This window comes from Eleutherodactylus coqui, chromosome 10 (genome assembly GCF_035609145.1).
Source record: "Eleutherodactylus coqui strain aEleCoq1 chromosome 10, aEleCoq1.hap1, whole genome shotgun sequence".
In the NCBI taxonomy this organism is placed as follows: Eukaryota; Metazoa; Chordata; class Amphibia; order Anura; family Eleutherodactylidae; genus Eleutherodactylus; species Eleutherodactylus coqui.
In genome coordinates this window covers 61,795,773-61,813,105 of record NC_089846.1, presented here as the reverse complement: position 1 = coordinate 61,813,105, position 17,333 = coordinate 61,795,773, and the positions used below count along the sequence as shown (strand labels likewise).

Here is a 17,333-nt window from a genome sequence, read left to right as displayed (position 1 = left end):
TCACACCCTAATTGGTTGTTTGGGTTGGCTGCTTCACAATGATTGGTTGTTTGGGTTGGTTGATTCACAATGATTGGTTGTTTGGGTTGAATCGAGCAGAAGTGTTGTGGAATATAAATATATGCAGCATTCTTCCAAAGCGAGGCTTGGATAATGACGTCACACACTCATTCAGCTGCATTTGCGTTCGGTAATTACAGTCCCACCAGAAACAAATATAGTGAAAACTAGTTCCGTTCTTTTGTTGTTTGAGCAGTGGTCTGGGCTAGCAGAGAAAGCCTGTCAACATGCAGCGGTATAATCATTGCCCAGCAGGAAGCAGTGGGCTGCTTGTGTGTCGTTTCAGATGACTGCAGTTTATGGAGGCACTGCATATTATTACACAGTGTCATTCTCTTACTAAGCAACCTTGCAGACCTGCGGAATATTTTGCAAGGCGCAATTCCGCTTGCGTGTTTCGGACGCTGAGGGGTTTGTGTGTGCAAGTTAGCGGCTCGTTTGCACATAAATATATAGGCACAAAATCTAAATGATTTTGTGCCTATAGATGTTGCAAATACACAAGTTTGCTGCGCATAAGTGGTACATTTGCGCAAGCCCATTTATTTTAATTTGTGTGCAAATGCACATAAAATTAATTATGGCCTTTCTTTTTTTTTTTTAGTGCGAGCGAAATGCGTGCACAAAATACCGAGGTGAATGAACCCATTGAAATCAATGGGTTCTATTCACTGCGTTTTGTGTGTTACCACAATTACGCTATTAGAGATACTCTGGGAGCCATATTAGGTGAGGTTAGTACAAGCTCGGAGAAGTTAACACACTTAACAACATGAAGTTTTCTGTAGGCCGCTTTCACACTGGTGACAATCATGCAATCTTCTCGTGATGTGACAGCGCTACAAATCGCATGTATGTGAAGCCCATACATTCCAGCGGGTTTCTTCACACTAGCGATGTTTTGTAGGCTGCTACATTGCGGGGGGAAAAATCGTAGCATGTTTGGTATAGCCGCGATTTGCGATATTTTATAGCCCATGTTTCCCTATGGAGCCTTCCCTTGTATTCCATCACACGAAAACGCGTTTTTTGTGCGGAGCGGTGCAACTTATACAGTAGGAAATCCTACTGTTTCCCCTATAATAACCCCTAGCTGCATTTTTAAAAAAAACAATACACTACCTTACAGGCACTGCCCGCTCCGCCGCACTTCTCCTCCGCAGCTGCAGCACACTTGTCCGTAGACTTCGGCCAGCGCTAGCTGGTCAGGGGGTTCAAAAATCCCACCTCCAGGAAGCGCTGGCTCTGATTTATTTAACTAGTTCCCTATGAAAACAGATGCACGAAGATTATGGAGCAGATTTATGAACACTGTCCAAAGACAACCTGTCTTTGTTGCCCATACCAGCCTATCACAGGGCAGCTTTCATTTTACCACAGTACTGTAAGGAATGAAAGCTGCCCTGTGATTGGGTGCTATGGGCAACAAACAGTTTTTCTTTTAGACAGTTTCCATAAATCTCACATTTTTTCTACAGAACCATCACGCCTCTCCGCGAGGTGGACTGTACGCGTTATGTTCAAACACGATGAACAGGCATGGGCCACAAAGGTACTCAATGGAAGAGCATGTTTACTGTTCGGGAATACTGGCGAACAGTTTCCTTTAAGGGCTTATTCCGACGTGCGTATATCAGCCGGATTTTCACGCCTGGCCGACATACGCTGTCCCTTTCTGCAGGGGAAGGAGGCAGGCCGGGAGCAGTGCACTGACCTCCCACCCCCTCTATGCCTGTCGCCACTGTTTGCAATGGGAGGGGTGGGACGGGGCGAAGCTAAGTTCCACCCTATCCCGCCCCCTACCATTGCAGATTGTGGCGAGGGGCGGAGAGGGGGTGGGAGGTCAGTGCACTGCTCCCGGCTCGCCTCCTCCTCCTGCAGAGAGAGACAGTGTATATCGGCCAGGTGTGAAAACCCGGCTGATATACACACGTCGGAATAAGCCCTAAGGATTTTAAATGGGCATTTTGGAATAAGTATGGTAAAGGAAGTAACTGACAAATTCCTGTAGTTCCTGTAATTGGTGAAAAAATTTGACAGTGTTTAACCCCTTAGGGACCAAGCCATGAGTGCCATGTACTAAAAAGTGAAAGTTTTCCTTTCACTACGCGAGTCGGCGATCACATGACCGCTGGGAGTCCCCTGTTAGAGCAGAGCTGCAGGGTCCTTGCAGACCCTGACCAGCTCTGCCAGTGACTATTGTGATGCCCCAGCTAAAGTGGAAAAGTGTTTAATAAAAGAAAAAAGACCATGTGACTGACCTCCAGAGGTCTTTAATAACGTCATGCGGGTCAGAGATGGTGAAAATAGGGATAAAAAAATAGCAGAATAAAATTAAAATATATACATAAAAAAGAAAATGACGCCAACCAAAACCATACATATTATACTGTATATCAAAACCTCCCATACGTTATTTTACCCTAAATATTCTAATTTAAGAAAAAAACAACTACAAATCTTTTTTTAGGTTGTTACCCCCAGTAAAACTAAAAAATGGAGAAAAAAAACGCAGCAAAAATGATTATGGAAGCTTAAGGAAAAAAAATAGGGCAGTAAAACCACCCCATGGGTAATATCCCTAAAAAGTGTCTGGGCCTTAAAGGGGCTGTCTCGCGAAAGCAAGTGGGGTTAAGTACTTCTGTATGGCCATATTAATGCACTTTGTAATATACATCGTGCATTAAATATGAGCCATACAGAAGTTATTCACTTACCTGCTCCGTTGCTGGCGTCCCCGTATCCATGGCTCCATCTAATTTCGGTGTCTTCTTGCTTTTTTAGACGCACTTGCGCAGATGGGTCTTCTCCCTTCGGCTCGGCTCGGCAGCAGTGGCGTTTTGGCTCCGCCCCTTGTACGCGTAATCGCATAGCTCCGCCCCGTCACATGAGCCGATTCCAGCCAATCAGGAGGCTGGAATCGGCAATTTTGGGTCACTACAAAGTCACGCAACTTTGTAGCGCTCTCTTGCCAGGATGTTCACGAGGAGAAGGGGGGGGGCTTGAAATATAAGCCCTACCCCAAAAATAAGCCCTAACTGCATTAAAAAAAAGAAGAAAAAAAAAGAAATACATCACCTAAGAGGCGCTTGTTGGAAGTTCTCTGGCATAGCCTCCTGGTCAGGAGTTTGAAATACCCCGCCTCCAGGAAGCCCAGCCTCTGATTGGTTCTCGAGCGCCGATGCTCAGCCAATCAGAGCCAGCACCTGATGTACCAATCACAGCCATTCATTGAACTAATCATTCAGGCCCCCTAAACACTGCAAAGTGAGATATACATTCAAATTTTTCCTATAAGACCTCATGGTTACTTATGATGCTCCGAAGTGTATCTGGACCCTCTAAGTAGCCCCCCAATCAGAAAAAATATACACTCTGTAATTAAGGAAATCAAAGCATACAGAGACAAAAGTACGTTAGTAATTACAACCTGTTGCATTTGATTGATTCAACTTTACTTTGTTACATGGCACAAATAAATGCAAAAGCGTATAGTATACATATACATCAATAATCACATACAGAAGACATAAACATGGCGTTGTCCTGTGCATATGGCAGTCACATAGTACTATATATTGTATAATGGTAATGACTAAGATATAGGCCATAGTCAATCCAGCATATCAAGCACCCAACAGTGGTCTCATGCGTACAAGTGGTCTAATGTGTACGGTCGGCACATAAGCATCTTTACATCTTTTAGCTGCATACCGGACACTGTAAGGCCATGTTCACACAGCGGATTTCACCAAAGAGTCGATGTAGTGAAATCCACATCCAAAAGTGTCTAACTCATTTGAATGGGAAGATGGATGGATACTTTCCACTCGCCGATTTGAAATTCGTGTACTGAAAAAAAGAAGTAACATCACTTCTTCATGCAGATTCTGTGTTGGGAAATATATGTAGATTTTCCCCATGGAACTGGACTAAATCTGCATGTGGATCCATGGAAGCTTCATACACAAATCCACATCAGAAATCAGTGGCTTAGCCATGTTTTATGAGTCGGATCCGCATTAGAAAACTCTGTGTGAACATAGCCTAAATCCTTTGAGAAGATACTGTATCTCCTTGTGGAGAGCCAGTTGGTAGGATGACTTTAGAGCAATGCACCCTGGGAAACAGCATGCAAGTTATCCCTCTTCCATAAGGAAGAAAACTGTCATTCTAGTACCCCCTATAGATGGTTACCCTGAAGGTCAACCCTTTAAAGAGCCTTTAAACATAACTAGGCAAACTAGAGACAACCATGGGCTCAGTAGTTGCATCACATTTATTACCATGGTACGTGTCGAGTGATGAACACAATGCACATTGCATACAAAAGTAGTAAATAGTCCCTGGTGCGCTATAGCATGCATAGCACTATGATATAATGATACTGTATATGATAGATAGTAAAATATATTTACTAAGAGAGCAGCAGCTACAGTTCTAATTCTATACTTACTATAGTTGTATAGTTATATATGGAGCAATGGAGAAGCTATTTTGCACGATATGGTAGGATAGGATTTGGAGTTAGAATGTTTTAGGGGTGCATGCAAATACAGTGGATGGCACAGAGGGGAAACAGTGGGTATATTTAACATTTAATTTGCACCAGAAATGCCAAAAATCTGACTTTTTGAAAATTTCGCCCGCCACTTTTTAAAAATGTGGGTGGGGCTGTACTTTAAGGGGTGTGACTACACACAGCCTGTCACTTTTACCATAGTCTATGCCAGAAAATGGTGTAGATTATACCAAAAAGCTTCTTCAGGTTTAAGACGTATTCCCATCTCAGTGTTTCATGGCTGAGATGAGACACCCATGGCTGCTTCCTGTAACTCCCATGGAAACAGTGTAACGTGCTCTGCTACGCTGTGTACATAACTTTCATTCACTTTAATGGCAGTTACAGAAACCGCGTATGGCTGCCACCTCAACTCTTTCCATAATACCTGAGTTTCTCAGCTCAGCCATGAAACTCTAAGATAGGAATACCCCTTTAAGAGGCTTGCGCCTCTTAATACATTGGTATTATGGGCGCACAGTTTACTTGCGGACTTTAAATCCACATATGGGAAAAAAAGCAATGCTTAAATCAGTGGTCTCTAACTTGTGGCTGTCTAAATATTGTTAAACTACAACCGCCAGCATGCCGAGAGTTTTAGTGGGTGGGGAGGGGTGACATCACTCCTTAACGAGAGCACCAAGAAGGTGAGTGGGGAGACTTATAAGGCCATCCATGCTCCTCTGGGTAATATGCAAATACAGGGGATGGAACAATACATCTGCAGGGCCACCTATTGGATGGCAGCATTCCTTCAAATCAATGCCTAACCATTTTTACAGGTCTACAAAGCATAATTGGGAATTGAAAACCAAGCCAGAATCTATACACAGACAGCTGTTTTTCACAACAGCTATTTAAGACACAGGTCGGAGAACACCACCCATACAGTATTGTTTACATCAGAGCTGAAACAGATCTGATTCCACACCATTGTACACAGAGGTGTAAATAAAGGAGGTGCAAAGGTTTCACCCTTGAAACTAGGGAACCTTAAAAGGACCCGCTTCGCTATAGCCTGAGACCAATGCTATGAATGATATGTGATACCTGGGGGATCCATATGTTGCATTGGGGCCAAAGAGCTTCAAGTTAGTCTTCGGGTTGTTCAATCTGTATATGAGCCCATAGCAATCACCATTTCTATATACTGAATCTATGTCAACCAAGACCTATCTACTTTATGTAGCGAATGATGATTATGCACTGCTGAAGCTATTTTATCTTATTGAACTATATAGGGGTCTCTGTGCTTTTTGTTTCAGATGATAGATGTGTTTTAGTGGAGTCAGAGCGCATGATCTGTTCTTCTAAGACGTTCTTTAGAATGACCTTCAATGACCTTTTCAGTTTACTTTTGAAGTCTTTACCCATGAGCACATATATGATGGGATTGATACAACTATTCATGAACGCCAGGGCCATGAAAATGTTATGAAGCCCAAACGTAGACTTAAATAATGGTGAACTAACTACATTCATGGCTAAGATGGTTCCTGACACATGGTAAGGAAGCCAACACACAAAGAAGCCAATGATCACGACGATAGTTACTTTCATTGTCTTGGTGTTATGTGTAAATCGTGACTTCACCCTATGTGTCAACATAGTGTAGCAAACAACGATGACCAAAAATGGGATGACAAACCCAAGTTGTACACGACAAAGAGCAATTAAGTCTTCCACCATCTGTCTGTGATGTCTAAGAATCCTATAATCATATGAGCACGTTTCTATTCCATTGCATTCCCTGATGTTCCGAAAGATTAAGACCGGACTACTCAAGATGGTGGCCAGGATCCACATAAGCACACAAGCTGCATATGCCCTTCGCAAACTTCTGTTGTTTTGGCACCATACAGGTTTCATCACCAGAGCACAGCGATCAATGCTGATCATAGTCAGGAGGAGAACGCTGGCATACATGTTCAATAAAAGAATGAAAGGCAAAAACTTGCAGGCGAAAAGGCCCAGGGGCCAGTATCCCAGGAATATAGTCATGATGCTAAATGGCGCAGAGAGACAACACAGGAGATCGGCCACTGCCAGATTTTGGAACCATATTGTGTTCACCGAGCGTTTCATTTCAAAGGCTGTTATCCACAACACCAAACCGTTGCCAGGAACACCAAACACGAATGTAAAGCTGCACTGGAATATGGCAACCCAATCAGTGATTGAAACTTGGCCAAGCTTTGTTGGACATGTTCTAGGGGGTATTGTAAAGCTATCGATATCATATTCTTCATAATCATCAGAATAGCTATTATTAGAAAAATTAATCATGATCTCCACGACCGATCAGGGAACTTCTGTTCTCTGCAAGAACCTGTAAAATATAACAAAAAGTTGTCATCTTACTATCAAACATTATATGTGTGGACTGATCGTGAAGTGCAATGTGGGCAAATGCAAATTATAGTTAGAATATTCTAAGTAGCTCGGTGACTGCAAATAGCTGTCCAGCCCACTATAAGAAACATCAATGTGCTGGGAAGATTGCAACTTGGCATTCACTTGTAAGTTTTTGAGACTAGTGCCTAAAAAATAAGAGAGCATTTGTGGGTTCCCGATTTCCATTGACTTTTATAGAGAGGCAATCGCATATGAGAAGTCAACTTTGTGCCAAATTCACTTGTACCACATATATTGGACATGCAATGAACATCTGACTGGTGGAGCTCACCTGCTTCTGCATTTCTGGTAAAACTTAATGGAAATTATCCGCAATTGTGAAGCTATTTCTCCACCTAGAATATTGCTCACTTAAGACTCTATATGCACTGGGAAATCTTCCATATAAATGGGGCTTACTTATCATAGTCAGGACGCCAGTTTTCTGACGTCCAAAATTTGCACATGCCCAAATTGCGACTTTTTAGCCATACATGTCATGCTCTGCCATTTTTTCAAAAAGTGGTAAGGACCCAGCTTTCGGGGTGTGACCGTGTTTAGACAATAATATTTGCTATAATCTATGCTAGAAACTGGTGCAGATTGTACACCAACAAATTACACCACAAGGCCCTGAAGACCACCCCCACTCTGTGACAGCAAGGCAGAACCCCAAATAAATAAGGAATAAGGGGGGGGATGGAGAGAAGAAGGAGAGAGTGAAATAATACAGGAGGAGAGAGGGGAGGCAAGACAGGAAAGAAAGAAGGAAACAAGAGGAAACCACCATTACCTCTTCAGGACACAGACCTTTTTTTTATCCTCACTTTTGGATTCCCCCTCACCCCCACCTTTCACCCCCTCCCCTTGTTGTTTGCGGGACAAGTTGTTTTTTTCAATTGTCGTATTTAATGTACCATATAATGTACTGAAAAACCTTTAAAAAATTCTAAGTGGAGTAAAGTGGAAAAAAAACCCACAGGCATTGCTTGATAGGCAATCTGCAATGGCAGCTCTGGGGCCATTCAGGATCTTATCGTTGGGAGCATCAATGCGGGGCCCCGAACATACCCTGAACTTGCAGGATGTAACTGTATGTTTTGTAGTGTTAAGGGGTTAAGACCCCTGTCCTTCCAGAGCCAAATTGTGCTCCAATCCACTGTGGGAAAGCGCTGCACCCATGGACAGCCGGCATAAGAGACCCTATCTTTTATCCCATCTCTTGCTACCCTTTTGGCTTATGACAAGCAATATTACAACCATGAGCCCCTTTCAAGTTTGGTGGAGGGAGAAGGGATTGCAGCATCCGAGAAGCGGGCCCACAGCTGAGGAGACAGCGGGGTAGAGTTGGGCCTTGTCACAGGGCTCTACCATCTCCTCTCCTGAGGGTAGCACGGTACTCTTCCATGTTACCGCTAGGGGAACTTTCACTTGGGGAAATAGTGGCGGTTTACCTTAAAGTCCTGTCACAGGTGACGTCACTGTTCCTTCCTCTGCTGTGAATCCAGATAATGAAATAAGTGTTTCTGAAACACAGAGGGAAAAGTTTAAGGAGCAAAGGCAGGAATGGTCGGCAGTGCTTGTTAACTTGAAAAACACAACTGTACAATCCAACAGTAGTGCAAACTCACTCCAGCAGGAAAAATGGTGCAAAATCACAAAGTGGTGCGACAGGGAGGAAATCACAGAATATCAGAAGAATCCACAGTCCAAGTCGTCTGCAGGGTTTTGTTGCCGGTACAAACTCCTTCACTCTCGTCAGCTCTCTACCAGTCAGCACTCACATTTGGCAGGCAGGCACTCCACGCTGCTTGGCGGCTCCACTCTCTCAGTGTCCAGGGACAACACTAACATCTCCTGGGTAAAGCAGACCCAGGGAAGGCTAGTGGATACCTCTCAGCCTCTTCCATTTCGGCCCACGCAGAACTGATAGTGTCTGTGTGGCTCACTTGCAGAACTCCAAATGCTCCTCTCTCTTGCTAGGCCAGAACAGAACTCCTTGCAAAAACATATATATAGCACGATCACATGACAATCAACAAGATAAATTTTCCAGATAAATCACATACCAGACAGTTAACCCATTCAGGGCTGCAGCTATGCAATGCACATCATGTTCATACAACATAAAAGACACTGACAACACATAGGGACGAGAGAAATACATTCATACATTATGGAAGGGCCCCGTTAACTGTGCGCCACTACATGATAAGAAGAAAAAAATAGCAGATAAAAAGGGAAAACAATTTCCTATCTTTTATGAACATTCATTTGTCTGTTAGATAATCCAGCTCTCACCATCTTAAGCAAAACTGTAAGCCTTCAATTGTCAAATACAGAGACAATTTGTTGTGAGCGCTTACAAATGTTTCAGTTATCACTGTTTTGTATCCTCTTACTTCAGTTATGACTTATAATATACTCCTTATTTACATGTCCTCTCCTGTCAGCCCTCTCCCCATCTCAAATTCCCCCCACCCTCCCGCCTTTATTTTTGCCCCTTTCACTTCTCCCTTTCGGATACTCTTATGGCTGTGATGGAGAATACCACAGCTGTTGTCACCACTACTACACTAAAAATTGCTCTCATAGTTTGGTTCATTTATTGGCCAATTTCTTACCCCCACCACCACCACTATTTCCTTCCCTCTTTGCTCGCTGGGTTACAATCCTACAATAACTATGGAATATAATTCCCATCACAATCCTCCATAGTGTTGGAAATAGTATCTCACAATGCTCAAAAGCCTTTTGGTATTACAAAAGCATACATGCTGATATTCTTTGCCTATGGTAGACTCCCTTTTCCAATGAATCCTCCCCACGCTATCTTTCTCCTTATTTCCCCACTCCTTATTTCCCAATCCTATGCAGACGGCTGCGATTTGGCCGCGCGAAATATCGCGCGGCAAACAAATCGCGGCATGCTCTATTTCTGTGCGGGGCTCTGCGAGCCCCGCACAGAAATGTCACTCACTCACCGCTGGCTCCGGTCTGCGCATGTGCCGGCTGCCCGGCAAGCCAGCACATCAAACAGCCGGGGCCAGCGGGCGCGGGTGAGTACACGCTGGTCCCTGCAGGAGCTCGGGTCGGGTCCCGCAGCGAGAATCCTCGTCGCCGGATGCGACCCGCCCATCTGCAGGTGACCTTAGGCTCGTAACTTTGTTCAAATTCCCCTGTAAACCCCGTATATAAGCTAAACATAGCACAATCACTGCAAACCCATTTACTATAGTCTTGGAACTTAAACACCTTCTAGTCAAACTTTACTCTCAATCCCTCCCTCTTCTGAATAATTAACTTAATATTTTCAAAAAATAACATTTTCTACATTAAGCAAAACTTTTCTAGAACAATTATCCTCGAAAATCACCCCAGATGAGGCAGCTAGTGCCATTAAAATTTAGAACTAATGAATGCTCAGGCCTTGACAGCTTTACAGTATCATATTACAAAAAATGTTCTCCATCCTGAGTGTTCATCCTGCTATTTTATTATCATGTACACTCAGTAGGACAAACCTCCCTACTCACAGCTATCTCTATGATTCCTAAATCGGAGAAAGATCTATTAAACAAAAAAAAACCTACCACCCTATTCCTCTCATAAATGTGGATATGAAATTTCTCACTAAGATCTTAGCATCATGATTGGAAGGGATCAGGTCAGGTTTGTTCGAGGTCGTCAGGTTCCAGATCATCAGGCCCCAGACAATATTCAGCAAATCACCTATCTCACATATCTTTCACTTAAGGGGCATTCCTGCCACGTTGCTTTCCCTAGACGTAGATAAAGTTTTCAATACCTTGAAGTGTCCATACCTGTTCTCGGTACTTGAACACTGAAAATTCCTCACTGAATTTCTCACATGGTTGCATTTCCCTTCTCTGAGTCACATGGCAGGGATGCCCTTTATCCCCTCTTCTTTTTATTTTAGTCATGGAATCCCTAGCGTTAAAATTTGTAATAATCCAAACATCAAGGGGGTTGAGATTACATTGGTCCACCATAAAATTTGTATGTTAGTAGAGAATATTCTACTGTTGGTGTCCTGTCCCCACACTTCTATTCCCAACCTACTGGTAGAACTGTCCAGGTTTGAATCACTAACATTTAGCACTAACAATGCTAAATCAAGAGCCTTTCATCTTATGCTACTCCCACACCTGGAATCCCAAATTCAATTGAATTTCCCTTTACAATGGTTATCTAGATCATTTGATTACTTAGGTGTATCTCAAACTAATTCTTATACATCACTATATGCTCAGAACTACCCTCCTCTTTTCTGTAAATTTAGACTTATCCTAGAGAATTGGAGTCACTATCACATTTTTAGAATAGGAAGAGTGAACTCACTAAATATTACATTCCTTTCCAAGCTCCTATACCTCTTTTGAGTGCTTCCAGTCCAAGTTTCACATCACCTCCTTCTATCATACCAGATAGAACCACCCCTTGAAAGAACCGAGAAGGAAAAGCAAAAATACCCTGTTGATTTTTTCCTTTACCAGATCCTCACTGGAGTAGCTCCACCTCCTTTTCTTTTTTTTACCACTTTCATTTCCACTAAAATATTAACGAAAAGCCCAAATAGCTCAACTGGCTCTCCGCCACTTAAAAACGAATTCCCCTCTTTAGCTTACTCTAAAGGTCCCCGAAATCTATCCTCTCACTACTGACTCAATCCTGTGCACCCCACCAATATACAGATCCCCTATTACTAACCCTATCATGAGACATTCTCATGAATTTGGGATTCCATTAAATACTCAGGTGGCCTGATCTCCCCACATTTACCTCTCCTGCCCTTTCTGCGAAATTCACTCTTTCAGGGATTAAAAAAAAAATACATTTTTTGGGAAAAGTTGTAAAAAAGAACAAAACCTATATACATTTCGTATTGATATACTCATACTGACCTGCAGAATTAATTTTAGAGATGAGCGAACGTACTCAGTAAGGCCGATTTCGCAATCGAGCACCGCGATTTTCGAGTACTTCACTACTCGGGTGAAAAGATTCGGGGGTCGCCGGGGGGCGGGGCGTGGCGCAGCGGGGGTAGCAGCGCGGAACAGGGGGGAGCTCTCTCCCTCTCCCCCCCACTCCCCTCTGCAACCCCCCACTCACCCACGGCGCCCCCCGAATCTTTTCACCCGAGTAGTGAAGTACTCGAAAATCGCGGTGCTCGATTGTGAAATCGGCCTTACCGAGTACGTTCGCTCATCTCTATTTAACATATTATTTATACTTCACTGTGAACCGCATTAAAAATGAAAATAAAACCATGCCAGAATTGCAGAATTTGTTAATCTTGATTCTAGAAAAAATGGAATAAAAAGCAGTCAAAATGTTATATGTTCCCAAAAATTGGATAAATGAAGACTCGAGTTCATCCGACAAAAACCAAGACCCTATAGAGCTCCAGTGATGTAAAAATAAAAATGCTATGGCTCTTGGAATGCAGCGACATAAAAGCAAAACTTTAAAAGAAAAAAAAAATTGTTTGTGTACAAAAATAGCACAACTTGAAAAAAAATGTATAAACTTGGTATTGCTGGAATCATGCTGACCCAGAGGATATTGTTATCACAATTATTTATTTTGCACACTGAAAAATTACAAAGCTATGGCTCCTGGAATGCGACAATGAAAAAAATGGAAAAATTAGTTGGTCATAAAGGTGCAAACAGACTTGATCACTGAAGGGTTAAACTGTCTGACTAAATTTGTACAGTCTAACAGACATTGGGGCTTATTTAGTTAGACTAGCGTTTCATAAGTTAAGCCTGCAAAAAAAACCTGTGCCCAGCTACGAGTGGCAAGTGTGTTCAGAGGTACAAGTCTCCTAATACATTTGTCTCATGTGGCGATACCTCTGTGCGCCACCTCTGAGCTGGAGAAGGTTTTTGCTATGGACTTAAAGTGGTTGTCCAATTTGGACCACTTTAAAAGGGCCTCCTAATCAGGTAGTGGGTTTCCTGACGCTATAACCCGCAGCGATTGATGTATGCTGTGTAGGCATTTTCTAGCAAGTGTTTAATTGCCCTGCAGCGCCACAACAAGAAAAATGTAGCATTCCTCAGTTTTTTATTAAAACCAGTTGTCTATATTTGTAACGCACAGACATGCTGGGTCCTCCGGAGGCGCTGTTTGTAGCTGCTTTCTGCTAGTTTATAGGTAAGGGGCCTGAACCCGAATAAGACTATATTCAATGAAGGCTGATTAGTTGCAGAAAGTTCTGTAAAGTTCTCATACATCTGAATAAGGATTGCAGATAACCATGAACTTCTCATATTTTTCACATGCGAATGCCACATGTTACCTTACCCTAAGGTATATGGTAATGAGTTTTCTAAACCAGACAACCCCTTTAAAGAGTAACTGCACTTTTAATAACTTTTTGACATGTGAGAGAGATGTCAAAAGTTTTGATTAGTGAGGGTCTAGTTGCTAACCCCCCCCCCCCCCCCCTCCCTGACCACTGTATTGAAGGGGCTGCAAGGCTCACCCGAGCGCTATGCCTTTTCGGCTGTCACCGTTCCTTGTCCGCTCTTCTCAGCAGCTGAAGGTGGATGCATAGATGTATGTAGAAGTCTACACATCTGTCGCCAGCTGTCGAGAGGAGCTGACCAGAAACAGTGACAGCCGAAGGGGCACAGCGCGCGGGGCGAGTGCTGCAGCCCCTTCATTGCAGTGATCAGTGGGGGTTTCCCCTGATGTATGCTCTATGTATATTAATAGAATACAGAACTGATACAAAAGATCAAATCCTAAGAAATTGGTATCAAGGTACAATGTGCTGAGTAGGTTATCGTGTATATATGTATTAATATGAAACTTCTCCCCGAGGGCTCAGTCACATGGGTGCATCTGAGTGCCGATGCGCCCGTGTTACTGCACGAAGAAGACAGCCGCACTGCGGGTGCGGACGACTCTCCGCACCGCCGGAAGAAAGAATCCATGACCGGCAATGGAGACGGTCATGTGTTCTTTCTTCCGGGGGTGCGGAGAGTCGTCCGCACCTGCAGTGCGGCCGTCTAATCGTGCAGTAGCACGGGCGCATCGGCGCCTGGGTGCACCCATGTGACTGAGCGCTGACTGGTGCAAGAGATGACAGTGCAGTGCTGTGGAGTATGCTGGTGTTCTATACCTATAGGGATAGATGAAGAATTGTCTTACTTACCCAGAGCAAAGCTGTCACGTTCCTTCTAATAATTGTACAATTTTGTTCTCTCTTTTATAAAGAAACCTTGTGGTTGATGTTGTTCCAGAAAATAGAATTTTACTTGCATAATTAAAAAAGGATGTTGCACAGTTCACAGAAGATCTGATCTGCATCTATGTTTTAAAGTAAACATAAAACATGCAAGCGCTGGGATGTTAGCGACGTTCTTAACCCCTTAGTGATGCAGCCTATTTTGGACCTAAAAATTTTCATTTCCACTTTCCAAATGCCATGATGACTTTTTTTTATACTTCTGTCAACATGACCATGCAAGGGCTTATTTTTTACTTGGCAAGCTGTAGTTTTCATTGGCACTATTTGTGGGTACATGTAATGTATTGCATAACTATTTATTATTTTTTTGGAGATCAATTCTGCCATGTTACATGCTAAATGTTTACTACGGTTTGGTAAGATTATAACAATACCAAAATTATATCTTTTTTTTAGGTTTTTCTACTTCTGCACAATAAAAATCCCCTTTTCTTTGAAAATTTTTTTTCTTCTCACCACTGGATTCAGAGTCCCATAACATTTTTATTTTTCCATCAATAGAGCTGTTTTTTTGCATAAGAAGCTGTAGTTTTTATTGATACTATTAGGGGGTACATTTAATTTTTTTGATCACTTTTTTAGGAGCAAAAAAACAAAACAAAAGAAAGCATAATCCCTAATCATAGTGATCGCAAGTCATGGCAGACCTGGACGCCATTGTCTGTTGTCCGGTTGCAATGGGAACTCATCGACCTGATTACATGGTGGACGGCCGATGAGATCACAAAGGGAATGCCTTCCCTTTGTGAACCCTTTACATGCTGCGATCGACATTGATCCCGGTATGTAAGGGGTTATCAGTGGGGATCATGTTCTTACCGATTCCCGCAGTTGCACCAAGAAGCCAGCTGTCAGTCACAGCCAACTCCGGCTGTAGTTGGAGCTGGCTCAGCTTCTGTGCCCGCACCATCCATAGGATGTAAATATACACCCACGCAAGGAACTGCTTTCCACCCAGAGCGCATATTTGCGCCCTGGGGCAGGTAGGAGGTTAAAGTATAACTAAACTTTTTAAAAACTTTTGACATGTCATAGTGACATGGCAGAAGGTTTGGTTGGTGAAGATAGAAGTGCTGAGATTTGCCCCAATTGCTAAAATGAACAGGCAGAGGCACTCAGTTGAGCACTTTGCCCATTCAGCTGTCATTGAAAGCCATGTACGGACTCTATAGACATCCTATGGAGGCCATGCACCTCTACCAGCTGTCACAGAAATAGCTGAATGGCAACAGCACTCAAATGAGCACTTCTGCCCATCTGTTTTACTGATCAGTAGAGGTCTCAGCACCTGAACACCTACCGGTCAAAACTTCTAACATGTCACCATGATATCTCAAAAGTTTTTTAAATGTTTAGTTGCTCTTTAACCCCTTCCCACTCCAGGGCGTAAGTTTACGTCCTGGCAGCGGGGTACTTCCTGCAACAGGGCGTAAACTTACGTCCTGGGGATAGCCAAGATCACTTATGATCTCGCGCTATCCCGCAGCGGGTGCCGGCTGTCAGTCATAGCTGGCCTCCCGCTGCAACAGCGGGGGTGCATCAGAGATGCGCCCCCCCCTCCCGCTATTAACCCCTTCCCTGCCGCGATCTACATAGATCGCGGCATGGGAGGGGTTCACAGAGGGAGATCGCTCCCAATGTGACGTCACCGGGCTCTCGCGATATAATCGCAGAGAGCCTGGCTGGTTGCCATGGCAACAGGATGCCAGACACTGGCGTCCTATGTTGCCAGTGCCTGGGATCGCTGTATAAGCAATAAGGCATGTCAGGGCTACTGCCCTGCCATGCCTTATCACAGTGATCATCAGTGCTGTGCTGCAAGTCCGTCGGAGGGACTCAAATTGTGTAAAAATAAAAAATTTTAAAAAATGAATAAATAAAAATGTAAAAAAAAGTTTAAAAAAACCTTTTTTATGCTTTTTCTCATATTAGCATAAAAAAAGTAAAAAAAAAAATTTAGAACCCCACATATTTGCTATTGTCGCATCTGTAACGACGCGTACAATAAGTTGCACATGCTTTTGGCTGTGCACGGTAAAACGTGTAAAAAAAAAAAACGCTAAGAAACTGAGGCAAAATGCTAATTTTTAGCATGAAAACCCAGCCGATAAACGGTCGTCTGAATGCATCCTAAAAATGCAATAAAAGTGATCAAAAAAGCCATATGTACCCTAAAATGGTACAAATAAAAACTACAGCTCATCTCGCAAAAAATAAGCCCTCATAGAGCTCCGTACATAAAAAAATTAAAAAGTTACAGAACTTTGAATGCAACGATTTAGAAAAAAAAAATATTTCCAAAAAAAGGATTTTTATTGCCGAAAAGTGGAAAAACCTAAAAAAGTAAGAATTTTGGTATCATTGTAATCGTACCAACCCGCAGAAAAAATGGATTGTGTCATTTATGCTGCATGATTAACGCTGTAAAAAAAACATAATAATCTATGGCAGAATTGATGCGTTTTCTCTCCCTGTTATCATAAAAAAAATAATAAAAGTTTTACAATGTAGTCAATGTAACCAAAAGTGGCACCGATAAAAACTACAGTTCGTCACGCAACAAACAAGCCCTTATACAACCGCATCAACGGAAAAATAAAAAAGTTATGACTTTTGAAAAATGGAGAAGAAAATCCACCAAAAATCGTTGCGTCCTTAACCCCTTAGTGACCAAGCCTGTTTGCGCCTTAATGACCAGGCCAAATTTTGCAAATCTGACACGTGTCACTTTAACATGGAAAAACACCAGAAAGGTTTTGCATATTCAAGCGATTCTGCCATTTTTTTTTTCGCCACATGTTGAACTTTATTTAGGCGGAAAAAAAAGACCGATAGGATTTGTATTTATTTATTAAAAGCGCCAAAATTGAGAAAGTTTTGAAAAAATCGTCATTTTTTCACATTTCCAATTGCAATATCTCAAATAGGTGCAAACATAATATAGAAATTTTTGCTAAGATATATATTTCTATCCGTTTACTTTATTTTGGGCGCACATTGGAAAAACTTTCGTTTTTTTAACCATTTAGGAGA

The 17,333-nt window shown here is 42.6% G+C and overlaps 1 protein-coding gene across 1 annotated transcript; it reads right to left on the bottom strand.

The window, feature by feature from the left end:
• Positions 1 to 3,530: 3,530 nt before the first annotated feature.
• LOC136580525 (C5a anaphylatoxin chemotactic receptor 1-like) lies at positions 3,531 to 14,252 on the bottom strand. The gene is made up of 3 exons (XM_066581143.1): positions 14,205 to 14,252; positions 8,470 to 8,541; positions 3,531 to 6,950 (listed from the first exon to the last, which is right to left on the bottom strand). Exon 3 carries the CDS (start codon positions 6,905 to 6,907, stop codon positions 5,855 to 5,857), a length of 1,053 nt encoding a protein of 350 aa, XP_066437240.1. The 5' UTR covers positions 6,908 to 6,950; positions 8,470 to 8,541; positions 14,205 to 14,252; the 3' UTR covers positions 3,531 to 5,854.
• Between the last annotated feature and the right edge of the window lie 3,081 nt (positions 14,253 to 17,333).